The sequence below is a fragment of the Colletes gigas genome, unplaced genomic scaffold (genome assembly GCF_013123115.1).
Source record: "Colletes gigas isolate AHSC1104 unplaced genomic scaffold, ASM1312311v1 Colletes_gigas_Sc00031, whole genome shotgun sequence".
NCBI lineage: Eukaryota > Metazoa > Arthropoda > Insecta > Hymenoptera > Colletidae > Colletes > Colletes gigas.
Genome location: NW_025106660.1, coordinates 1,679,328 through 1,705,530, shown reverse-complemented (window position 1 = coordinate 1,705,530; position 26,203 = coordinate 1,679,328). Strand labels below are relative to the sequence as shown.

At 45.6% G+C, this 26,203-nt stretch overlaps 1 protein-coding gene across 1 annotated transcript; it reads right to left on the bottom strand.

The window, feature by feature from the left end:
• Positions 1 to 113: 113 nt before the first annotated feature.
• LOC122401972 (serine/threonine-protein kinase par-1) lies at positions 114 to 25,711 on the bottom strand. Its single transcript, XM_043404444.1, has 8 exons — positions 24,832 to 25,711; positions 10,209 to 10,412; positions 8,970 to 9,122; positions 8,082 to 8,328; positions 7,578 to 7,929; positions 6,908 to 7,036; positions 6,731 to 6,836; positions 114 to 6,664 (listed from the first exon to the last, which is right to left on the bottom strand). The coding sequence occupies exons 2-8, from the start codon at positions 10,401 to 10,403 to the stop codon at positions 4,559 to 4,561; spliced, it is 3,288 nt and encodes a 1,095-aa protein (XP_043260379.1). The 5' UTR covers positions 10,404 to 10,412; positions 24,832 to 25,711; the 3' UTR covers positions 114 to 4,558.
• Positions 25,712 to 26,203: the final 492 nt, after the last annotated feature.

Sequence of the window (26,203 nt, the reverse complement as noted above, 5' to 3'; positions counted from 1 at the left end):
TGCACGCAGGTGGATCTTTCGTTACACTCAGCTGGCAGTTAAGTTGGGTCGACATTTACGAAATCTAAAGCGGACACTTGTCGTACATACGTATGTGTGTAATGTATTTTTTCCCCTTTTCACTTTAAGACCGAGAGACATTGGGGGGATCGGGGGAGGCAGGTGGCAGGTTTGGGGGCGCTCGATGGATGTGTGTACAACAGCTTGTCGGTTCGGTGGAAAAAAGATTCGCTTACAAAAATTACCGCGGGACATTGTACTATGCGTGTGTGGGCGTTGTCGTCGCGACAACATCAACGGGACTAGCGAACATGAGTTAGCGTAAAACAGCGCTTCACTTCGCGAAGCAGTTCTGAGGGTACGATAGGCGCAATTGCGATCCTTTAACTCGATCTTCGTTTAATTACGACGTCCACACGCGGGTGGGGGGGGGGACGAACGAGATCGGCCCCTAATGGATTCGATTTACAACACGAAAAATATCTCTTATTTATCGTAGATAGTTTGTCCCGCCGGGATCAACGATGGGGGTCCCGGTTTGCAGGATCGTAACGGATGCAAACGCTAGAGGTTTGGGTCTGCAGCTGCTGGCGGTACATTCAAAGTGTTCGAAATTATCTTCCCTGCCGAAATGGTACTTCTAATCGTATAAGAAAACAGTGGTGAACACGGGCCTCGTGTGATCTCGGAACCGCCGACAGGAAAGTGTTGTCTTCGCGACCGTGTATAGAGTCAGAGAAGGAAAGATCAGTCCTGAATGGAATCTTTCTTTCTACTTGCGATACTTTAATGCCCGACAACGAACCACGGTCGCTGGTTCCGTGCAGCTTTTAGCTAAATAGCGAGATTCGCGGCGTCATGGCTTGTGGCTCTCTCTCACTCTCTCTCTCCGTAAATTTCTATCGAACGGAAGTGTTAATGCCCGTTTGCACCTTGGTCGCGATCCACATCGTTTTACTCTTCGAATCGACGGTTCAACCGAGACGAGGCGATTTTTTTTTATTTCTCAACGGCGCGGCTTGTAGCAGTTGTCGTTCGTGTGCAATGTTTTTTTTTTGGTCTCGTCAAGTCATCGTCATCGTGCGACGCAAGGCATCCAAGCGATCGGAGTTTATTGTACAATTTGCTCAGTCTTTGTCGCGGAAACCAACGCAATTCGTCCCCCGACGATAACAGAAGGGAAACGAAAGAGAAATTAGGGGCAATTCGAGGATCGTCCGCGGTGACGATTGAAAAAGATCGTCATTCTGGGATGTATAATAAATAAATTGTTGTATTACGCTATAAACCGCGTGGCTCGGTACATACAATTTACGCATTGATTTGTACACTCGGCGTGTTAGGTACATACAAACGTTCTCGGGGCTACTCGAGGGATATGAAATATCGGCTTCGTGGAGGGAACAGTCAAAAATTGAAGGTCGAAGCGCTTTCTTTTAATTATTGCCGCCAGCCCGATCGCCGATTCCGTACGATAAATCCTTTTTCGTTTCGAAACGTCAGACCATACTCTTTAAGATACGAATAAAATAGAAATTCTAAAGCGCACCATAGTATTCGCTTTTCATAAAGTCAATATTAACCGTTTTCTTGTACGTCGTCAGTCGAAATCGAACAACAATAGTTACGAGACCACACAATTACGCATCGATTTAATCGTGACTTGCAGATAGAGAACCGAAAATTATTCCATCCCCGTTGGACCATTTACTCGGACACTCAAACAGTGTATTAAATACTAAACAATATAGATTTTAATTCCCCACTGGTTCGTCAAATACTTATATTATCGATATTCCTTCGAGTGAAATAATGATACAGATTTTTGTACCATAAAGCAAGTTTAACATAAAGATACGTTGGCTAATAATTGCAGTACAAGACAAAAAACCAGCCTCGAAGAATCCTGTTATACATATATTACAGGTCAATGGGGCTCGAGTTAAGTATTGTTTACAGAGTACATAGTTCCTGTCAACCGAAGGATATGTAAAACATGATTTACACGCGTGGTAAATTTAAACAATTTATGAAAGAAACGCACGCACTTTGTCTGAAAATATATAAGAAATAATATTACACAACCATTTGTTTGGCATTTAAACTAATCTCTTCTTTTTAATCGTTTGAAAAGAAAACGCATAAATACTCGATTAATGTCATAAATACTTGACAAGTCAGTATCGAATTATTATCTTTATTGCTCAACTCCTTCTGTCCCAATGACTTCACATTCTACTTTAAGCCTCATAATTTCATATATACACCCCAATGATTCCATTTGGCATAATTAACATTTGAAGATACGATAAATAGCGACGTTTGGCAAGTTAAGTTGTTTCTGCTCATAGCATTGGTAGTTAATATATAATGTGCAAATTGTTATACCGCACAACAGTTGAAAACAAGATGGCAGCGATATTAATTGCCTTGCATCGGTGCGTGCGTATATTAGAAACGTGGAAGTACATATCTTATTTTATTTTTAATTTCAATCCGTACTAGAAATAAAAAAAAAAACACAATATCTATATTTTTATTTTTAATTCTGAACTCCTTATATTTTTCATAAAATACCCTTAATAATGCTATGTAGCATCGTATAATATTTTGTACTTTTTAATAAATTTATATGTTCGTACTCTTATTGCACTAGTATTTTTACGTAGAATAGTTTCCTTAAAATAATTAATTCGAGACAGAAAGGGTAGAAACTGGATCGTGAAATAAAAATTAACGTCAACCGATCGAAACGTTTCGACGCAACGAGAAATACTCTACGAAAATAAAGTAGGCTCTAACGAATCCTCTAAACTACAAAGTATCCGAGCAAATGATCAAATGGAACACAAATAGCACTTAGTCCTTGCTCCATAGTCTTGTTTTACAGTATTAGATGACACCCTCCAGCTACGCTATAAACCTAAACGATACCACTCGTTTCACCACGCTAAATCGACGCGCAACACGACGTGTGGTCCCCTCGACAGCTTCGCCCACCAACAGACAAGCGATCGGCCAAGGTTTCGACCTTCAAATCCTGCACCAATCCGTCACGTAATATCCATATAAAAAGTAGGGTGAAAAAACGGGTTTGCAAAACGCGAGCACGCGCATCCGTTGGATTTTCAGCGAGAGTTCTGAATGACCTGCATTCAATTTCCCGGGAGGGGGAGAGGGGGAGGGGGGATCGTGGCAGACGAGTCCCGGGGATTCTGGAACCTCCACGATGCATCCTGTTCGAGACGCCGACGGCTGAGATTTGTCATGGATATAATAGCGTTCTCAACGTCGCGGAACGTGTCCAGGTTACGACCTTGTCGCGTTCTCCAATGGAGTCGCGTGATTCGCGCGTGCAACGACGATGACGATGACGAGCTGCCCGTTCGAGGATCGCGCGCTCAGCCGGCAAGCGCGCGGACGCTCGCTGCCAATGGTGATCCTCGAGAAAAGAAATGCAGGAGTTTACTAGCCACTTCCTGTCTCCCGCTCGTAGATTCCATCGGTAGTCTGCACTGTTTCCGGTGTTCCTCGACCTCCTTCCGAGACCACTGTTCGCCGGGACCACGTAGGTCTGCAGACTGTCCAGATCGTCGTGATCTCCGAAGCACGTTTCAAAGTTGCGCGACCTTCTCCCGGAAGAGTCGACGTTTCTCTACGGGTGGCGGTTATTCGCGTGTAGCACCACTGCCGTTTCTTCCCATCGAGACGATATATACGTGCGCTTAACTAATCGGCGTTTATATAAATTCGATGTCGCTCGTGTTTCGTTTGGAATCGCCACGAACACTCAACGGGGGCGTCGCTACGTAGGAAAATAGTACGTTGATCGCAATCTAGTTAGACGACGGCAAATAGATAAATAAGGGGGGACAACGAGAGGAAGACCGTCCAAGGTTGCGAGATACTTCAATGTCCGCGAACGCCGGATGACTCGGTTGCGTTGCGACTCCGCGAACGCCGGATGACTCGGTTGCGTTGCGACTCCGCGATCGATGTCTACGCGTCGTACGTTTAAAATAATGACAATAATAATAATATTAATAATAATAATAAACTCTGCAATATTCAATATAGGTTTGTTCACACGGACTAGATACACATCCCGCAGAGCGACCGATCGATCGATACGCTCTCCCTCTTGACTCGACCCTTGTGCTCGTCGGCACGCATCATTCAAGGCGCACGGGAGGATGCGGGGGTGGGTTTGGGGTTGGGTTTGGGTTGGGAGGGGGGGGCATGAATCGGTTGAATACATATGACCATCGACGTATTGTCGCGCGATCACTGAGGTCGCGGTTAACGATTACCACGCAATCGTGATTCTCGTAAGATCCGGGAACGTTTGCCCGTCGCGGTGTTATTAGAAAATAGATTGCACTTCGTGGTAACCGCGTGTCTCTCTGCGCCGTTGTCCTCCTCGAGTCGCCGGTAATCGTTAGCCATCGCGGGAAAAGGAACGCTCGTCGGCAGACGGTCGGAACGCGACCAATGCACGGTGCGTATATATACGTGTATATATATCTTTCATCGTTTGCATATCGGTCAGCTCGGTTCATCAACAGAGGTTGCAACACGTGGAGGCATCGCCCAGGTGAATGTGGCAGACGGTGGGCAACGCGGTGCAGCCCTTACCTACGACGGTCTCCTGCACCAGGTGCGACAGACCCAGGTTCTGATTGATGTCGCCGTCGCTGCCGCGATGTTGCTTCGCGTCGCACCATTGACCACGATCCCGCCATTTGTCGTCAGCGGCCGTGCAGAAGAGCATCGACTTGGGGGACGGCGGGCTGACGCGATCGCGGGTGATGCTGCTGCAGGATCGAGCCTTGTAAAGACGCCCTTTGCCGAACAGGCCCGGCAACGGGACGCATAGCTTTTTGTGCACGGCGAAGTAACGGCTCAGCAGCCGTAACTTCCTGTTCTTGCAGTCGTTTCGGTTCATCGAACCGTTTCTGTTCTCCTTGTCGTTGGACGGTGTCTGGTTGACCGAGCTACCGTTCAGATCTTTGCGTTGGTCGTCGCGGCAGATCTCGATTCTCTGACACGCGTCCCGCTGCTTATCCTGCTTGTTGCATTTCCCGTTGGGGTTGCAGTTGTTCTGCCTGTTCGCGGACTGCGACACGGACGAGGACTTGCCGGAGCTGAGCGACCAGCTCTGCAGGAACCTCGCGCCGAAACCTTTCGCCTTCTGGACCGTGGTGGTCGCTTGAGACGACGGCGGGGCCACGCCGTGCGAGCCGGTGCTGCTCTGCGACACCGACGAGGACGACGAGGACATGCTCTGCACCCCGAGGACCGCCGAGTTCCGCGACACGTGGCAGTGGTTGTGCAACGACGAGGGTCCCTCGGCCTCCTGGACCTCGGTGATGCGATTCAACGACTGGCTCTCCCGTAGTCGCGTCTCGCCCGCTCTTCTTCGGCCAGCGCGATGCCTCCTGCCGAATATAACCTGATTTTCGGCGCATCGGTGCCTCCCGCCCGTCGTCGTGGTGGTCGTGGTTGTCGTACTGGTGCTGTTTCCGCTGTCGTTTTGAATCGTCTCGTTCGACGGGGTCTCCGTCGTGTGTTCCCCGTTGCCCACGCCACCTCCGCCCCCGCCGCTACCTCCTGGATCCTGAGAATCGCTGGAGTCGTCGTGGCTGTCGCGCCTGGAGGGCAACGGTTTCCCCGTGGAGGCGCCCAGCTTGTGCGCCCTCTTCTTTCTGCTCTCGCTGTCGTCGTCACTGGCGTCAGAGCTCGAGCAAGAGGTAGTGCGCGTCTTGTGGAACTTGCTTCTCCGCTGCTCGTACGCTATCCGCCTGACCACGCGACACTTGGAGTTCCCGGACTCTGCGGTGGGCACCGGCATCGCGTCCCCGTCCTCCAGGATCTCGTTCAACGTTAACTGAGGCGACGACGCCGAGCCGGTACTCCCGGGCGACGGCATGGTTTTGTACTTGGGCGTCAACGACAACTGATTGTCGCCCAACGCGCCCACCGGATGAAGCGGAATCGACACCGTGGACGACTCGGTCAAGATGGTGGTCGTCGGCGCGCTAACGTCAGAGGGTTTTAACGCGGTCGACGTTAAAGCAGAGTCTAAAGACGCGGCGACGGATCGATGCTGCGTTCCCATTCTCCACTTGTTGGCCGGCACAGGACCCACCGCCTTCAAGCACTCCGTTACCGACTTTGGCCTGTTCTCCGTGGAGGTCTGCTTCCTGGCCCAACCACCACCCTGCGACGTATCCCCCAGACGATTCTTCAGGTTCTCCTGGCACGTGAAATCGAACTTGGTCGCTGCAGGCACCTTCTCCGCGAGCAGATTGCCCGTCTGCGGCCTGCTCGGTGCATTCTGAAGAACGAACGCCGAGGAATCATTAACGTTTCCACTGTTCGGACTAGACTTCAGTCTTTCCTCCACGTCGGTGATTACAGGCACGATATTGCTGTCCTTCTGCGTGCTCCGTTGGGGTTGCAGGGGCTTCAGAATCGGTTTCTCCGGCAGTTGCGCCAACCTGTCTTGCAGGATGTGCGAGAGCTTACCCTCGGACCTAGAACCGCGTCGATTCAACGAGTTCAACGCGGAATTGCTGCCGTGCTCGTCTCGACCCGAACACGATGACACGTCGTCCTCGTCCTCTTCCTCCTGGACGATGCTGCATTTCCGCGTCCGGATGTTCTGCGAACAGAGCAATGATTTTTACCCCACTGGCAGAGTATTTTTCGCAAAATAGTGGATACCTACTTGTGGCACCTCACCCGGCGTTCGCGGGACGCTCAACAACGACTGGTTGACTGCGCTCAATAAGTTTTGGTCGGCACGCAGCTTCGCTGTGGGGTCGTCTGGCCGGCTAAAATTAACAAAAGGTCATGCGTACGTCCGTTTACCGACTCTGTAAAAGTTATCGAGGTCGTAACGAACCTTGCTGTGACAGCAAGGATCTCGGGACGAGTCGTCTGCATCTGCTCTTGACGATGAGCCCGCAATTTCCTTTCGGCTAGCAAGAAATACGTTGCCGTTATGTGATTGTAGTCATTTCTGTCGAGGGCGCTACGAGCAAATTGAACGAACACATTACAAATCAACGATCACCGAGTAATGCGGGGCATAGTAATCGGAACAGTAACGAGACGCAAGAAGCGTCCCCTCAGTGGCGGTTCTCTAACGTTCACGCTTAAAAAACAAACTAAACTTTATCAGAGATTCGAGGCTAGTAACACTGACGAAACTATCAAGCATTCAACACTACTGGCTACAAGAACGTCACGATAATCTCAGAGACCTCGTCAGATTCTGGATATGCGCTCTCCCTTCACACTATCCTTCTATCAAAAGACATTCCTGCCCCGTCCACTCTGTGATTCTTAAGGAACAAAGTTTCCGATAGCTACAACATATCACTAATCGCCCATGTGCTCTGTATCTAAGTCCAACCCAGAAGACGAAAAAAAAAACTATTTCTGACCCTTGATTCTGTAAAGGAGTCTCTAGGATCTCAAAGTTCCACAAGTATCCAAGGACGCTACGCTTCGTGCGGTTCTAACTTACGAAACCTGTAAGAATCTCGTTCATCTTCGTCGGATCTACTTACTCCAGTATTTCTTCTTTGGTGGCGATGTTACCATTAACCATTTTAGTGATTATATGATTATGGTGATCGTCGGAGACTTGTTGCCTGGACACGAGGGGCAACGCTTCCACGGGATCGGAGTCTGTTCCGATCGCCAGCCAAGAGTCAGCCGCTATTTCCTCGAGCGTCGCTCTGCGATCTGGTTCCCTGACGAGCATCTTCGCGATCAGACGTTTGCAGCCGTCCGAAACGTGAGGCGGTATCGAGTACTTGCAGTCCATGATCATCGTTAGGGTCTCGCTATCGTTTGCCTCTTGGAAGGGCGCTTGGCCGCATACCAACATGTACAAAATTACACCCAGGGACCAAACATCTGAAAACCCAGACGCAGACCCTTTTATCAGGCGTCTAAACTATGGCGCGTGGAGTTAACATCGTGCAAACTTCACTGTTTATCTTTTAGATGTTTTCACTGCGCGGTTAGGCTAAAACGGATCTTGCTGGTCCGACGTTCGAAATACTCACCGACAGCAGGAGCGTCGTAGCTATCGCCGAGCAGAATTTCCGGCGCCGAGTACGCCAGAGATCCGCAGGAAGTTTCGAGCTTTTGGCCGGGACAGAACCTATTGCTGAACCCGAAGTCGGTGAGCTTAACGGTGCCGACTTTCTCGAAGAACACCACGTTCTCGGGTTTCAGGTCCCTGTGCACCACGTGTAATCGATGGCAATACGATATGGCCCTGACTATTTGCCGGAAGTACGTTCTGGCCACCTGCGGTTGATTAAAAGCGTATCAGTGACCCTCCCTGGCGAATGGGTTTGCTTATAGGTTTCATCAATCTCGGACAAAGGGGTAAGAGTTCGGGACAACCGAACGAATTGATGGAGCTGCCCGGTTTTTCTTACGTTATAAAATAGCGCAATGCGTACAAATGTTCTTATCGATCAAAAACGCTCTATCATTGCGTCACTGCGTATGATGTATCGTCTCGCATTAACCCCTTCCCGTGCCATTTAGCTCGTTGAAATCCGGGCGCAAACGGTAGGCGTCAACGCGCGGTAAACAGACCAGGCTGATGCTAAATTGCTTTGTAACAGAGACTATAAGAATCGTGAGCAACTCTTGTGGCGTACTGACTGGCTCGTGGTGTTTACCTTTGGACTAAAATCTTCATCGCGAGTCGGACTCGTTAAAGTACAGGAAGGGGTCAATACAACACAGATCATCGTGCCTCGATTTCGTAAATTACGATACACGGAAAGTCTTGTATAGACAATATAATCTGTGAACGCGATCAAGGGATCTCGGGGCGCCGAATAATTCCAGATAACGAATTTGCTAGAGATAAAAAAGACGATTTCACGTCGTCTGTACTTTGCTCAGGTCGGGGAGTTATTGCAATGGGATTGTACCTCCTCGCTGAGGCCGCTGTCGTGTCGCATAATGTAATCGTAGAGATCACCACCATCGCCGAGCTCCAGGATCAGGTAGAGCTTCGTCTGGGTGTCTATCACCTCGTAAAGCCTGACCACGTTCGGATGTTGCACCAGCTTCATGCATCTCACCTGGAAGGAGAAACAAAGACGCGAGGTACAAGCAACGTTCGGCGTCGCCCGCGCGAACTGGTCAACGACCCTTTCCTCTCTTTCCCTCTCACCCCCCCCCCTCTCTCCCTCTTCTACACCCCTCGCGCCATTATCTCGTTGACCTTAACGAGATCTACAAGTTCGAAGCGGATCGTTCGTAGATCTTTCCTACGCGATGGCGTCGCAACGGATCTTACGCAATCCGGTCATTAGGTTTTAACGCCGTGTGTCGCGGAATGATGAAAATCACGCACGTAGGAAGCCGTTCAAGCTGCCGGAGCGAGTGGTTAAAGTGGTTGGCTCTTTCAAAATTACATCGATCACGGTACAGCAACAGTGACCGAAATCTTTTTAACGAAGATAAAAAATTCGATTCGATAGAGGATTGCAAGTATGTACCACCTAGAGTTTAGATTAAAGTTCCCTCTCTATGGATTCGACTTAAGTGGTCAAAATGTACCATTCGTAATTTCTAATAAAAATTGTAAAAAATTTACTCGGCTGGAAACTAGACTCGTTTCTTCGAAGCTTTTATTAATCAGCTTCCATGGAGCGGTTTCCAAGGGTAAAGCGTTGCAGCGGAGGTAGCGCGTCGTACTATACAGAGCCCGTGAGACAAAATGGGGGAACGCGTAAGTCCCAGGACCAACTCCGCGCGATCCAATTGGCCGAACTTTAATCACGTTTTATGAGAGAACGGTTCGTTCTTGACGTACGGTTCCTTCGGAACTTTTTGTTTCCTTTGCCCATAGAATACGTAGAAACGAGAAAATATGAATTTTGAATTTTCTAATATTCCGAACAGCTGTACCCAAGTGCGTGTAAATAAACTTGCGAGTAAAACTGACGTCGAGGTACTGCCCGAGCAAACGGAAGGAAGGAATTAGCATACGTTTCGATTTCCTTCTCGACCTCCTTTATCCTCAACATTCTTATTCGCGGAGGGGGGACACGAACAAAAGAGAGGATACGTCGAAGAGCCACCGTCAGCTCGTCTGTCGCGTGTAACCGACTCTCGCTGGCGAACGAAAGAACGCGTCTAGGCTTTTCTCTGTGCTCCCTCACCTCCTGGAAGAGGTGCGCTCTCGAGACCTCGTCGAGTTTGCTCTTGTCGATGACCTTCACAGCGACCTTCTCGCCGGTGAAAACATGCCGTGCCAGCTTCACGACGGCGAAGTGACCCCGGCCGAGTGTCTCCTCCAGGTCGTAGAGGCCGGCGATCTTGCCATCGTAGTTGCTGTATCCCACCCTCCGATGCATCTCGGGTCCCTGAAACGAGGAAACAGCCGGGCATCAGTGGCGGATTCCGCGCGACGGTGAAACCCACGTCGTATTGGAAAGCCAAGAGGGGGACCCCGTTTCGCGGAAGGATCTTTTCGATAGCCTTGACACGGCCGACTCTACGCGCCGCATCGGTCCGGGAAAGTGCAAGGACTGCCATTGCAAACTGACGTTGCGAAATTCGAGCCATTTCACGCGTCGAACCGGCTGTGAAATTCACAGCCGACGACCGATTAAAGGCCTCGGGGGGAAAGTTATTTCGAGCACCGTAAAGCTAGTTGCTAAATTTTATGCGACCGTAAGGGCAAGTAATTTTACTTTTCCAGGCACTATTTTTATAGTCGACATCGAATACCTTTGTGCGCGTACCAATTTTAATTAAAACTCTTTAAAGGTGGACGATATCGAAAAGGTACACCCTTCTAGATCACTGAATTTTTACCACCCACCCCCTTAAAAAAAAAAAACCATGTTGTAGACCTTGGGACCTCTAGAAAAATATCCCTCGTCCTTCTTTGTCTCCTTATTAGCGATGATTTTAATTTTTGGTATGCTCGTTCCCGCCATTTTTGCGCGACCTGTACCCCGCGGGGTCTATTGGATGAATCGCGAGATGATGGCGACTACGGGTGCAATAATTCGCAACCGTGATAGCAATAATAACGTACACGTGCTGCGGGCGAGCGCGAACACCGGGTGTGCGAGCAATAACGAACCGATTGTCCGCCATATATAGAAAATAAATTTCTACGCCCACCGGACGGCGGAATCAGGCTCAAGGTAGTCGCGTTACTCTCACTTTTCCGCCGCTTGTTGACGAGCGGCGCTGCGTTCGCGTATAAGGGTAAACTGGTATCGTTTCCGGTGCTGGGACTGCGGGTCTTTCTTCCGGGAGACCGAATGCGGCGTTTGGGTACGATCGATCCCGTTCGAAGAGCTTTTCCGGTGCGGCACGCTGAAAGAGGGTCGCGATTATTTTTAGCACGAACGAGCTAATAATTAAACGGATCCATCGATCGACGGACGCAGGATCGGTAAAAGGTTTCGGTAGATTGGAACGAGTCGATGGTACGTGGTCACGTACTGATTGCAATTTGAGATTAGAAATCGACTGTTCTCTAACCAGCAGGCGAAATTTCCTTCCGATCCGCGTCGCGGAGCCACGTTCCGCGAACGGTGTTGTTAATAATTCGAGAAATAACGCAAAATAAACCGTGACTAATCGTCGGTTTTAAATAAATCACCTCCGTTTAACGTCTCGACTCGCAGACGTTTGATTATAATTCGCAAAACTGTATAATTTTGTACAACAATGGGTCATCCATGCAAATCGTTAACTACACAGGGCGAATTAACAGCGAAGGAACAGAGTAACCGCAGGAATATAAGAGGCTCTCTTCGCGGAACTCGAACTATAAACTTGGAGAGTTTATACATTCTGATCCGTTCGCAAGACTAATAAACAGCGCGTGGATTGCCGTAAACATTTACATAGATCTTATTCGCGCTACTCCTATAATTTTTAAGACTAAACTATGCGGATCTATAGTCGCCGCTATTTATCAGTTTGTTGCAAAGTGGTAAAGTAAAGAAAACGCGAACCGTACGACCCTGAATATTCAAGTGCCTCGGAACAGAAGTAACAAACGAAACGACGGAAGATAACAAACGATTAGATTAAACAAAAAATTGTCGTCGTCTTTATCTAGCGCCATTACGCGAATACATCGTTTGTTAGTACACGCATCTTAATATAAAACCAACACAGGAGATACGAACGCGATCCGTTTCTAAAGGAAGTTCCGTGCAGAACGCGTACAGTGAGAGCGGCCGATCGCGAGATAGATGGAAGATACGTACTCCATAAAATTATGTTCTTGCAACGATCTCGTAAAAATAACTGACCTGTAAACTTTTCCGAACCAGATACATATTTCCCGTGAGACTCGACGCCGGAGAAAGATAGCGACACGACGAGAAGGATCGATTGTTATAGTGGATCAGGCCTGCCCCGGGGGCTCAAAAACTCGACTCAAAAGTGCAATTATTAAAAGTAGACGTTCTACTAATTTCGTGGAAATGTTTTTTCTTTCTTCTTTTAGTTTCAGGAACAAGAAAGAGTCGCATAGGTCGTCGGGTCGGAAAATTGCAATTATCGAAGCGCGAACGAGGGTCATCGTGACGCAGAATCTACGATTTCTCGTAACTCTTATCGTTTTCTACGACTCGATTCGCGTAAATTTTGTAACACACTGGAATAACATTCGTTGTTAACTGTTTACACAGTTGGAACAAACTCTTGATATGCCCAATGCAACGATAATCGAGGCATTACGGCGAAGCATGACTTTGAATTCTGATCGGCTTTGTCGTGTTCCTTTTAGTCTTGCCTCACCTCCGAAGCCTCATTTTCTTGATCGATGAGCTGTTTCTCTCTCGTACGCGCAGATCCGTGTCTCGTCGTCGGTTACGATGCGTTTCGCGGATGTGTCATCGTTATTTGCTCGGATAACATCTCTGCGGTAACTTTAAGTGCACGTTGACTTCGTAAAAAGATCCGTTTTTAAACGAGTCTAGCTCGCGAAATAACGTTTAAAATCGAACCACGAGAGCCAACGGATACTCAGACCTGTTCAGCGATCTCTTTAACAGCTAATTAACGAACGAAAAAACGATGTTCATCGTCGAAGTCGATGGTTTTCAACGACTTCTCGCTTAAGATCTTGCTCTCGAGCTTTCGTGAGCGATAAACATTGATCGCCAAAGCCTTTTTGCGCTGCGTTGTACGTTCCAACTCTGCTTCGAAAGACTCGACGTAGTAAAAGTCGTTGACCTGCGCTTGGGATCGGCGTTTGTAATTTACTCGCGAAAGAATTTCTCAGGAATCTTTCGTCGCATTCTTCGAAACGAGAAAGTCCCGATAGTTTTTGAATGCAGCATGCTCGCAGGTGTCTTGTAATTGTGCTTGGTCAGTGAATGCAGAATACATTAGCATTTCATATTCCGCGGCTGAACACTTTGTTCGGTTTCGGTATTCAGAACGCTCGAACGTAACGAATACATAAAATTATAATTTCAAGCAAATGCTTATAAAAAAAAAAAGTCAATTTTGTACCATTTTGTTGGAAAAACAAATTATCCCCCTCGCTGGTGAATGCGTACGTCGATCGTCTGCAGTTCTAGCGTTAATATTTGGCCACATGAATGAAACAAATATATTTCGGACTTCGATTACGATGATTATCGTTCGAACGCGCCCGGTTCGCGTCACAGTTCCGGTTTCTTTTCGAGCCACGATACGAGACACATTTGCGTCAGGACGACGTACGCGCGCGTCACAGACGACACAGTCGAGCCTTGTCCACTGACTCTATTCGGTACGCGTGTACCGGCAGTGTTAACGGAACGGATGTAAAAATACATTTCTTTGAAGTGCACGGAAGTATGAAAGGAACGGACAAAGGCGTGAATAAGACGCCCTCCACCCCCGGCGTTCGAGCGAGAAGTCGTTTAAAATTAAACGCGACGATGTAAACGAAAATTTACGCCAAAAGTTTCGTGGTCCGATTCCCGATGATCACTGTACGCATCGTCCATTGTACGAACTTTCGTAACGTTTCGATACGGTTCCGTAATCCTTACCGTACTTACGTAATCGCGGAACCGCGTACACGCGTGTAACAAGTGGATTTATTTTTCCCCCTCGTAGCTGCAAATTCGTCTATCGATTCGAGATTTAACTAGCTTGTTTACTCATCCGCCCGTACAATGACGTAAACCGTTCTGGACCTAATTAAACACGACTAATTTCCTGTAATCGACGAGCGAGGTAAATTTCACATTTTTAATACGCTCGTAAACTAGCTTCCGTTTCAATTCCGTTTGGAAATTAGAATCCATTAAACAGGAATTTTTTAACCGACGTTCAGGCGAGCGAAGCCGCGGTCTACGAATGAAATTTTCATTTCTATCCGTTAGCAGCCAGTTAACCGAGACCGAGTTGAAGTTTGCACGTTAAAAAATAATACTGGTTTTTATATTGTGTAACATAGGAAGAACCTTATTTTAATCATTTATTCTAATCTAATCAGAGCTTGATGTATCTACTGTTGCTCTGCTTCGAATGCCTCTTACGTAATGGGCGTGTTTTGTTGTTACCATAGGACAGCTTTGCGTTCGACAAATTACATTTTATTCTTCTGTTGCACGCTTGTACCGCTTCCCTCGTTGGAAAGTCAATGCTTCGCCTTTTATTTCGTTCCATCGACTCTTGCACCTACATTCTTTCTCCGTCTTCCGGCATTTACCGGTACAGGGGAAATACTTGAAAATTATTCTGACCGACGAACTCTGCGAGTCCCCTCTTCTCGTCTGTTTAGGGTTAACTGTCCATCGACAAACGTTACACTCGAAACGGTAATAGTCACGTGCACGCGTGAGGGAAAACTACACCGATCGAGCGCGCGGCAGACAAAAGTACCGGTTCTAAGAAAAGCGGAGATGGAGTCGGTCTACTCTCGAGGCCAGTCTAGGTTACAAAGTTAGTCGACCATTATTTTTGGTCGGGTTGCTCTGTCACGGTGTGTATTTCTACCACCCTGGCAGTTACAGCCAGACAAGTGTCCCGATTAAAATGTACGGTACACGGAAAAACGTTTTACGACCGTTGCCCCATACATTATAATTCAGTACCAGGATCAACGACGCCTAAATTCCATATAGAAAAATAAAATCTATCGATGAGTCTCTGTGAGAGTATTTTTGTAATTTTTAAAAATTGTTACTGGATTTAACACATTGACTGCCATGTCACCCATATATGGGTCATGTTGGAAATCCTATAAAAACAATACAAAAAAACTGAAACGACTAATGTAAAATAAAGTCTAGGAAAAATTGTAATGGGAGATTCTAGAGGCCAAAACAAGACGAAAATCTAGAATATCAATTTGTTGATGGAGGTTTTGTTAAAAAGTTATTAACGTTTAAAGTTCCACTCGTACTGAATTTTTTTCTCGAAAACGCGCAGGATTTCGGGGGTATGTCTATTCACCAAAAATGATTGTAATTAACCCCCGCAACTGAAAATAATTTTTCCAAAACGATATGAAATTTTTTTTCGCCGAAAAATTTGGCTACATTTCTGAATTTTTTTTCTCGAAAATGCGTAGGATTTCAGGGATATGTCTATTCACCAAAAATGATTGTAATTGCCCCCCGCAACTGAAAATAATTTTTCTAAAACGATTTCAAATTTTTTTTCGCCGAAAAATTTGGCTACATTTCTGAATTTTTTTCTCAAAAATGCGTAGGATTTCGGGGGTATGTCTATTCACCAAAAATGATTGTAATTGACCCCCGCGACTGAAAATAATTTTTCCAAAACGATTTGAAATTCTTTTTTCGCCGAAAAATTTGTCTACACTTTTGAATTTTTTTCTCGAAAATGCGTAGGATTTCGGGGGTATGTGTATTCACCAAAAATGGTTGTATTTAACCCGAGAACCTAGAAATAATTTTTTTAGAACGATTTGAAAAATTTGTTTTTCCCCCAAAAATTTCAACATCTACCCGAATTTTTATCTCGAAAGTGGGTACGATTCCGCAGATATGTGTATTCACCATAAATTATTGTAATCGATCTCCGTAACCAAAAATAATTTTTTCGTAAACGTTTTACGACCGTTGCCCCAAACATTATAATTCAATACCAGGATCAACGACGCCTAAATTCCGTATAAAAAAATAAAATCTATCGATAAGTCTCTGTGAAAGTATTTTTGTAATTTTCTAAAACCTGTTACTAGATCTAATAACCCTATAATAGATGCGGTGCACAATTTCCAATTTTACGTACAGCGATGATGTACGTAGTAAGAGGTTGCCTAGGAATATAGACAGTAATGGTAAATGTAGCATCCCTCCTTCGCAATTACCTAGGTCGAAGCTCTGAAATATTGGAGGTATCTTACGGGAACCTGGTATCACCGTGTGCCTGATTAATTTTATCGCGTGCATCGATGGTTACCTGTGCCTGTCTGTGGTACGATACGCCGAGAAGCTCGCAACGAACCCTGGAACGTACGGAGGCGAAGAGAAAAAAAGGCTGGAACGCGTCGATTCGTCCAAATATCTCGCCGCGACTGATTGGACTTGACATTTTGCCGATAACAATTTACGTCGTGGCCCCTCTCTGTCCCGACAGCATCCACCTGCACACGACGCGTACTTGTCGGTCGCCCGTTGACCTGGTTCCGTTGCATACGCGCCCGGAATAATGAGCCGCGAGCGCCTATCAACCGAAGATAAAACTTTACGGTGCCCTCTCGCGAACGCCATGCCCGAAACGACACGCGTCGTTAAGTGGCAGATATTTTATCGACGAGCCACCATCGTTGCGTAACGACGGAGGAAGCGTGGTGCTCCGCGTGTGTACGCGGAACGATCGCATTCCGGACGCGAAACGGCACCGGTTTATCGTAATACTGGGCGTGTTGACCCCTCGAGAATCGTCGGGAGAGGAAAAAAAAAAAGAAAATATAACAGCGACGTATATCGGGTCCCGTAACGTTCGACGACGCGGAGTTATTGGCCGTCGATAAATTTTCGAGCGCGACGAAAGGCTGTGGGAATCGGTTACGGTTACAGCATGCTGACACGCAGCGAAAACAGATAATCGTGAACGCGGAGTAAATTGGATTTGGGTACGTGGCAACAGAGATGCTTTAATCCGGCCATGCCAGCGGAATCACACGCAGGATTATCCAAAGTAATTCAATTAGAATTCGTAGTCAATTTCACCGCAAGGACACGGTGCTTACGGCCCCTGGCTTTGAAATTCGCGAAACAACTTTGACGCGCTTCCCAGGCAACGTTTGGAGACTGCCGGAAGTCTGGGTGGGAATTTCGAGTAACGAACGGAACTGTTTGACTGGCGTGACACGTGTTATGTTGATTCGTATCTTTCGCTATTATTCGAATGAAATTTTTAAGCAACACTCGAGCAACGTACGTGACGTTCGATAAAGGTAGAAAATGGCAGTTTCTATGTGTAGGTTGTATTCTTCGTTACAAGATGCGGGCATATTTTGCAGCGATGACCCACTTCCAAGGACTGCGTATCAGTGTCCTATTTAGGGGGAATTCAAAGAAAATGTTTTCAAACATCGGGTTTAAAAGTTTGGCCCCCTTCGCGGTAATCTAAAAATATATGAAACATAAGAGGCGAGCGTGGAACAAGAAACAGTTATATAAAAATATTAAACTGCAATTAAATTGATGAATGCGTCGAGTTAATTGCTGTAAGAAAAATACAAATTTCTTTTTACGGAACCGTAAATAAAAGATGAAGTCTTGTGAAGAAAAGAGAAAAGATTCTTCTTTTTAATTGCCTTAATGTTTTCGCGTACAACGCATTACCAATAAACGGTGTGCTTGCATAATAGAGTAGAACTCGCGTTTTAATCGGAGCTAACTTTCTAAGAAAAAAAGAGAGAAAAATGTTCGTCTTAATATTACCGACTACCACTCTCCTTACATTTTCTTAAATTTTCTATTTTACAACTTTAATGCACTCCCGGCTCGAACGACCGCGTATTATTTTCAGTAACTTTATCCTATGGCCTGCAATTTTCTCGTTCGAAATTAATTTTCGAGAAATCTCGCCAACGATCTTTCGCGTTCAAGCTTCGAAACACGAGAAATCTCGTGAGCGTTCTTTCTGAGTGTTTATACCAAACTTTCACTATTCAATTTTTCTTGTGGCAATTCAATATCGTGACGAATATCGATAACTCATATTTTTATACTTTTAAATAACTTTCACTACATTTTATATATTGTATATAATCAATTTCACCTAAAAGAGGTGATTTCCATCGATAAGCAGTTACCTTGTTTAGAGTAGTTGTCACGGCGTGTACCACTTGTGGTACACGTGGCGTTGCGATCAGTTCGACTGTAAAAATCAGTCTGTTCGAAACATCTCGACTAGTAAAAAACTAGAAAGACTAGTAGAATTTAGAAAACGATTAGCTAATTATTTATGTTACTGTGAGGATGAAAACAACAACTCGTCTTCTGAAATAGCGACAAACTCTAGAAAACGACATGAAATTAAAAAGCAAGAGGGCAAAACAAGGACATCTAGACAACGTTGCAGTTCTTGCTATAAACAACATTTTTATGTATCTATTGCTTTAACAAAATCAACCATTACATGTAACTATTAATTATTGTAAATATAACAATTAAACAAACTTATGTGCTTTGTACAATGCCTCAATCTTTTAGTAGAAATATTTTTTTACAGAATTAAATTTGTCATAAACATATATTTTCAGCGCATTAAATAATATGCCTGAGTGCACCACCGGCGGTACACGTGGCCTGAAGATCAAGTTCAACGTGTACCACCGGTGGTACACGCGGCCCGGAACGTGTCAAGAGGCTGAATCAACAGACCGAAATAATTAAAAATTATTTTAGAAACATCCTGTACACCCAACGCATGAATCTAACCCCATATTCTTCCATCCACCCGTTTTTACGAACGTAATCTAAAAAAAGCAGAGTGCGCACCTGCCACTTGTGTACAATTATAAATACCACCAGATACCGGGCTCCTATTTACAGACCGCGTCCGTAATTAAAAATGAAATTCATTGTTCGCGAGGGAATTATTTTTAAAAGCGAGCAGGATAAATAGCAAATTCGCGGGAAATGATAATTCGACGGCTAACGGGTTAAGCGGGAGGGAATCGAATTTCGCGACGGAACGGTAAATTGGCTCCCAGATTAGCCAGAATCTCGATTAGCGAGAAATCAGGTGTAGACGGATTTTCACGGCGATTCGTCTGGCGTTCAAAGAAATTTCATTAACCCGTAATTTCTTCGGGTAGAACGAGTTTCACCCGATGGGGCGCTCGTTGACATTACGGAAAGGTCGAAGACGGTGCGCGTACGCGGACGTCTCGTTGCTAATTAAAATCATATTTCTGTAAATTTCATCCACGGCGATGTCTCCCGACGCGCAAAATGCCAACGTCTCGAGCGGCGTGCCGGCAATAAATAAAACGAAATGAATAATGCGTTGCCCGTTTCTTCGTAATGCAACAGGAGTGAATTAATTATTAGCTCCTCGCGTGCGCATTGACGCACGGTATCGACGCAAACAGCCTACGAACGCAGTCTCTTCCTTTGGTTCTCCTCTTTATCATTGATTGCATATCGCGATGATAACGCGTTTGTATACGATTCGCCGGTGCAGCCAGTCATCGGTTAAAAATTTCACGCAAGATAAACGAACGCTGTGCCGTGTTTACTGTAAACAAAACGCAAGGACTGAAGTCACGTAAACAGCACTCCGGTGTGTCTCTAAACAGCGACTGAAGACGAAACGAAATGTTTCGCCCTTGGTAAATTCTCCAATTTAACACGACTTTACGCGATGGTGTACAGTGTTCCTTAGTCTTTAAAAATTCTATGGTAAAAGACGATTTAAAAATATTATTCACGTTTATACGCGACTGGTACTTTACCCTAGGTCATAATCGCGTGAAAAGCAGGAACGGGTATTGGCGTACGCGCGGGGTTTCACCGTGAAATTCTCGATTTAAGAGGCGATAACCTATGGTAATGCGTAATGTAAACGCACCACCACGGGTGCGTAACAGGTAGCAGATCGCGTACCGTTAGCAACATTCCTCGAGCGTTTTCGACGCGAAAGACGCCACAGGGTGTGCCCACACGCGGAAATCGCTGAAACCGCGGAGGATAAAACGACTATCAACCGTATGCTTCCAACATCCTCCGCGGTGGGAATAATTCGAAACGATTAGAATAGTTTCCTCGATGCGTTGATGACGCGACGGAACAACTTGAACGGGTGCAATGCGACGAAGTGCATGCGTGCATTCCACGATATCCGGCGTGAGCGACACAGACGGAGAGAGAACGCGAAGGGAGGAGGGAGAAAGAAGGACGATCGAAGCGGAGAGTCTGTAATCTGTATCCGTGAGACGATGGTGTACCGTGCCACGCCATTTTTAGTCGTCTCGCACTCTTTTCCTCCTCCCTTTCCTTCCGTCTCTTTGACCCCTTTCTCTGGCCACGGTAAACGAACATGACGTAATAAGACATTAACATTTCAGTGGTATCCCTCGTTCGTTAACCCCCCCTCGATATTTTGATCATAGGGGCCACTCGTTTACTTTTATTTCGCAGACCTGTAAGGAAGTATTAAATTCGAGACAAAATTTTAAAATACATAGCGTTGGTGTACACGTGCAATAAAATGCTTCGCTTTGTGTATACTATACAATATGTGATAAGGTAAGTTCGACCATGGTCTTCAAGGTCGTATAAGATAAGGAACGAATATTTCGTGCCAGCATATTAGACTAGTTTTTACTTTTGTTATTAACGATACAAAATTAAATCAGTATTGGCAGAGACCATCAAAAACGTATTCCTGAACAGAGAAGTTACATTGAACGTGCTATAAAAAAAAAGTTAAGATAGCATTAAAGCGACGCGTCGGGAAGTATTGACGAGCGCAATTCTTATAACTTTGCACCAAACGCGTATTTATGGCTTTCGCTCGATTCTGATTTAGTGATACACGCAGGTCTGCTGCAATGAAGTCGTATTATTATTACTCCTTTTTCCCCCCCCGAGTGATATTTTACACAAGAAGCGATACGTTCAGCGGAAATAATTGTGTCATGCCTGACACACACTATTGGATTTTCCCTTTCAAATGATACGAGTGGCGCGTAGATAAAAATATCGAATGAATAAAAGATAAATAACCGTTTACTGGTTACTCGTGAAATGAATATTAGAATTTCCACAAAACAAACGTTATCGATAAATTGTTGTGTAATAAAATGCCCAACTTTGATCCGCGAATCTTGCGCGTACTTCCGGTCAAGCGGATCCGCGCTACTCTCGGGCGTATTCATTATTAATTGGACTTAAGAAAGACGTCGCGCATGCGTTTTTCGGTACAGCGAGAACTAGCAGCGTAGGTGTCATTTGTAACAGCGGTTTAAAAGAGTTTCTCAAACAACAAAACATGTACAGTGAAAACTCGATAAATGTCGCTACTCCGGGTCCGGTCAGCAACACTTACGGAATAGGAGAATCGTCTTTCGAATTTGATTGTAGTTTGCCGACGCTTCGAACGTAGAAAGAGTCAGTAGCTAAAGAAGAAAGAGGGACTGAAACTCGGATTTATCGCCCCAGTTTAAATATCCGCGTCAGTGTGACCACACTACTGCACAGAAGAAAGTTTTTTATTTTTTACTTTTTGTTAATAAAAATTTCACTATCATGTTGGGGAGATTTCTCTGATTAAAATGAGGCTAAACACGATATAAATCGGTCAATATTTGGTAGCATAATATTGAATTAAATATTGTACTTGCGAGTCTTTCTCTCTTTATTTATCCTTCTTGTGCTGCCCTTTTCTATGTTCGGAAATATCAAAGAACGACGCATCGAGGTGCTGGCTACATTTATCGAACGGGAGGTAGCTATTTTCAAACGGAACAGTTCCACCGTTTCGTAAGTGATCAAAAACTGCAACACTTATGAAATAGGGGGTTTCGTTAGCTACCACTGTTCGATAAATGTACCAATCCACTGACCTTGCGAAGATACGAGTACACAATATTTAATTCAATATTATGGTAACAAATATTGGCCGATTTATATCGTGTTTAGTCTCATTTTAATTAGAAAAATCTTCCCCACATGATAGTAAAATTTTTATTAAAAAAAAGTAAAAAATAAAAAACTTTCTTCTTGTACAGTAGTGTGGTCACACTGACAGGGACATTTAAACTAAGTTGACGAAGGCAATAAAGATTTTTAAAGAAAGCCGCTACGTCTCCGGTTACACTTCGCCTCACTGGTTCAAGGGGGATCCCCCTAGTGGTGGGGATAAAAATGTATCATTTATGGAACAGCTCTTGAGGACATTTATCGAGTTTTCACTGTAGATGCAAAATGCGAATAAATAATTATATTACAGATCGTCCCAGTTTCTAGAATTACCCTATAGAACAGGTTTAGCCGAGCAGCGGATAAATGAATCATATTTTATTTATCTGAAAGTGATTTAACTATCTGTAATACGCTATAATTACATAACGTGAATGACTTACTTTATCGACACGCTTCTTGATAATTGTCACTTTAAGTAATAATACGAAATACGAAAGTTCTTTTCTCATTCCTATTTCTTCCATTAAATGTACAAGTCAGTAATTTTCGATGTTATCAAACAATCGACGAGCAGAATGCGATCAATTTTGTATTACGACATACTTGAGCATCTGTTTGTAATCTTATCTATTTGCCTTTTTTTGCCTAGTCACGTTTAAAATAATAATTACAATATTCCTAATATCAATAGATTTAAAATATATAGTTTGCTAAAACTAAAACACAATGTACTTACCATAACGTTAATAATGATACTAATGGAATAAATAAAATATGTTAATGGCTGGAATGGTATAAAAATGAAATGAAATTAGTCTTACGAACAAGATACGAAATATATAAGGTACATTTTTGTGTGAATTTTAACGAACAATTCTCACTCGGAATAAAAATCTAGGTGTATGTAGTCTTCGAGAGTGGAAACAGCTTTGCATTTTGTTAAACACTAGTCTAATTCGATACATGAAAGGCCAGAACCTCTGACTTTCTAGCAGACACCACCAGAGGGCTATTGACATAAACCGCATTCCTTCGAAATTAACTACACAGTATGCCAACATACAGGAATCATTCCTGACATTAAACATTTCAAGTTTTATGAATAAACTATACTGAAACATTTCATTGGCAAACTTAAGTCAACAAAATGGATCCCACGTTCTAAACAACGCTAGTGAATTTTACGTTGGATCAAGTTTTTCAAATTGATCGTCTGTGAGTCAAACATAAAACAGAACTGAAATGCTTACATTCCATTCATCGAGTTCTATACAAACTCGGATTTTCGTTTTAAGTTTCCTTCTATGAACGAAGTACTATTTCAGCTGCATTCGCTTTAGCGTCTAGCACTTAAAATAGAAATTCGAATACCTCCATGTCGAATAGTATCCGGGTCTGGATGGGCAAATTTCAAATAAATAAAAGCTGTACATTTACGAGAACGCGAAACGGAATGTAAATTATTCGAACGATAATGAACCGGACTTGCAAATAACGAGAACTATTCATTATTCAAGAGGTATATTTTACTGGTTCGGAAAAATAGTTCGGGCGTGTATTTCGTTTCCTCGTTTTTACACGGCAAATTCGTGCTAAATACTGGACTGAAAAATTACGCTATTAAAAATGAAAAAGTAACGAGTTCCTTGCACAACAGTTTTTACTTTATGTAGGGCATAAGCATAAAATCACCGAGGTGTAAAAATACCCTAGGGTGTCGGTTAAGAGTCGAAATAAAAATATATTACCATCTGCTTCGATCTCTGCAATATTCCCCCGAATGGGCAAAACCTCGATTCCTAAGAAGCTATTAAACGCTTGAACAGTTATTTTACGGGGCACTAGGAAGCTGCCCAAAAGATGGAAACAGGTTATAAGCCGACGATTGATTTCCCCTCGTAAAAGAATGCATTCTACGCAGCAACGTTTTTGGCCAATTTGATAGTTTCACAGCGATACCATGTTCACGAATATTTCTAGCAGGTATTACGAATACGTCAATGTATTCGAAGAGGTACCGCCGCTACGAGAGGAGCGAAACCTCCGGTGACCTGAATCGAAAGGAACGCTTCGCGTATCCTGAAGCACGGGCAACGACTCGGGTCAATCGTCGTAAATCTTAAGACGCGTTCAGCGAGGAAACGCTCGGACGTTGGAAAGTTCGCCTATTTGCCTAACGCTCGTGTTTCAAGGTCGCATCAGGTTCCTACAAGAAGTAAATATGGCGGAAACGGTCTCACGAGAGAACGCAGGATGTATCTTAAAACGTAACGGGTGTCCGAACGGTTACGTACTCGCGAGGCTTTTTATCGTTCGCGTTTATCGCGTTGCACGCTGGCGCGCTGTATCGTGCAGGGTAGGTCGCGAATGTTTATAAACGAATCACGTATCGGCCGATAGTTAAATGCCTATTCGCCGCACGCGCGACGTTAACCAAATTCTGGCACACTTTGCCGCCGGTTGGCGAAAAGAGACGGCGAACGAAGGAAGTCGGACGGGGGACGATGCAACGTCCGATGACGATTTCCGCATGACGAGTACCGTAAGGCTAAAGTCTAAGAATGGGTCGAGGAGCGAACGAGTGGGAGTGGGATGATACACATAAAAGATACGTCAGGAGCCATTTTTATAGAAGAGTCCACTAAAACTGTACCGTTTGAATAAAATACGCACGTACCCGCTCTGCCCGCTAGACAAACGAATCCAGCCAGCGGCTGACTTGGCCTCTCGTCCGATGGACTGTCATTTGTGATAAAGGTTCATACGCGTGCCCGGACGCCGCGATGATTGATGCACGGCACCTGAGACCCGTTGCTCGGCCGATTTCTCGCACGTTTGGTCCTCTTCCGTTCCTCGAACGTGGACGCACGCCGACGAGTACAGGCCTCAAACAAAATCTACGACGACGACGACGACGACGACGGCGACGTTAAGTCGTCGTTGATTGCCACTCGCGCACGCACTCACGGCAATAGGATGTATGTTTACACGGCACCGCACTGTCTCCTTCTCGCACTATCGTTCGTCGACACGATACTCCTCTCACGGCGAGCCACACGGCTCGTACACCCTGCGTTGCCGAATTACCTCTTCCTTCTCGTGGCTGTCTTCTCGCTTTTCGGGCACCCCGCCCACCCGCAACCCCTCTGACCCTTCGATCCAGGCCGTACGAAGAGGAAAAGGAAGATTTCCCTGCTCCTTCCTCGACGAAGTGCCCCGACACACTTCTAGCCTCGTCTCTCTCCTGCCGTTTGTCGTTCCTCTCTCTCTCTCACCGACTCCCTCTCGCTCGCCCCATCGTTCTCGCTGTCTCTGTCTCGTACCGTGGATAGTCGCCTCTCTTCCTCGTTCCACGGACCCGGGCGACCGTTCCGATCTCTCGCGCACGCCACGCACGCTCGACCGATCACTCGCGACCGGTGCTCGCACACTCGCGGAATTTAATTTTCTTCCAGCGATTAGATAAAACCCGACGGACACCGCGAGCGTCGACGACAGACGCGCTCGCGACACCGTGACACGGAAAAGCTGAGAAAACGCACTCGCACGGACTCGAGCTGCGAACGATGCGTCGCGTCTGCACCGTCACGGTGCCGCCATCTGGGGGAGCGTGCACCGCATCACGGCTGGCGCACGAGGCGGCGCGAAAATTCAAATCACGCGGACCCGTATAGCAACTGCAACTGGTCCGCTTCGACTGTGCAAAGTCACCGAAGCAAATTCTAACGATGAAAGATTCCAAGGGGTCGAAATCCGCCGAGATTCTTACGAGAGAGTCGTAGTTATCCCTGGTTTCCTAACGTTCGAGATAATGAATTGTGAAACTGATGTATAAATAACCGGTTGGTCTCGTGGCGCGGCACCAACTATTTCGTTTTCACTGTTTGCTAAAACAGGGACCACTGGATGCGACGGAAGAGACCGTAGAACTATCGACCGAGCTGTTGGAACCATCGACGTGGCGCGGAGGCGTACGTCGTCGTGGCGAACGCGGAGGGAACCGTTCGAAAATGTCTCGGCAGATGTCCGTAGCGTACAGGATCGCGAAA

What these genes read in the sequence shown, in the direction of transcription:
- LOC122401972 (XM_043404444.1), bottom strand. Translation starts at nt 10,403, where the DNA reads ATGCATCGGAGGGTGGGATACAGCAACTACGATGGCAAGATCGCCGGC. An exon ending in ACCAAAGAAGAAATACTGGA is followed by an intron (nt 7,037 to 7,577) that starts GTAAGTAGATCC and finishes ATTTGCTCGTAG; the next exon opens with CGCCCTCGACAGAAATGACT. An exon ending in CGCCGGGTGAGGTGCCACAA is followed by an intron (nt 6,665 to 6,730) that starts GTAGGTATCCAC and finishes CTCTGTTCGCAG; the next exon opens with AACATCCGGACGCGGAAATG.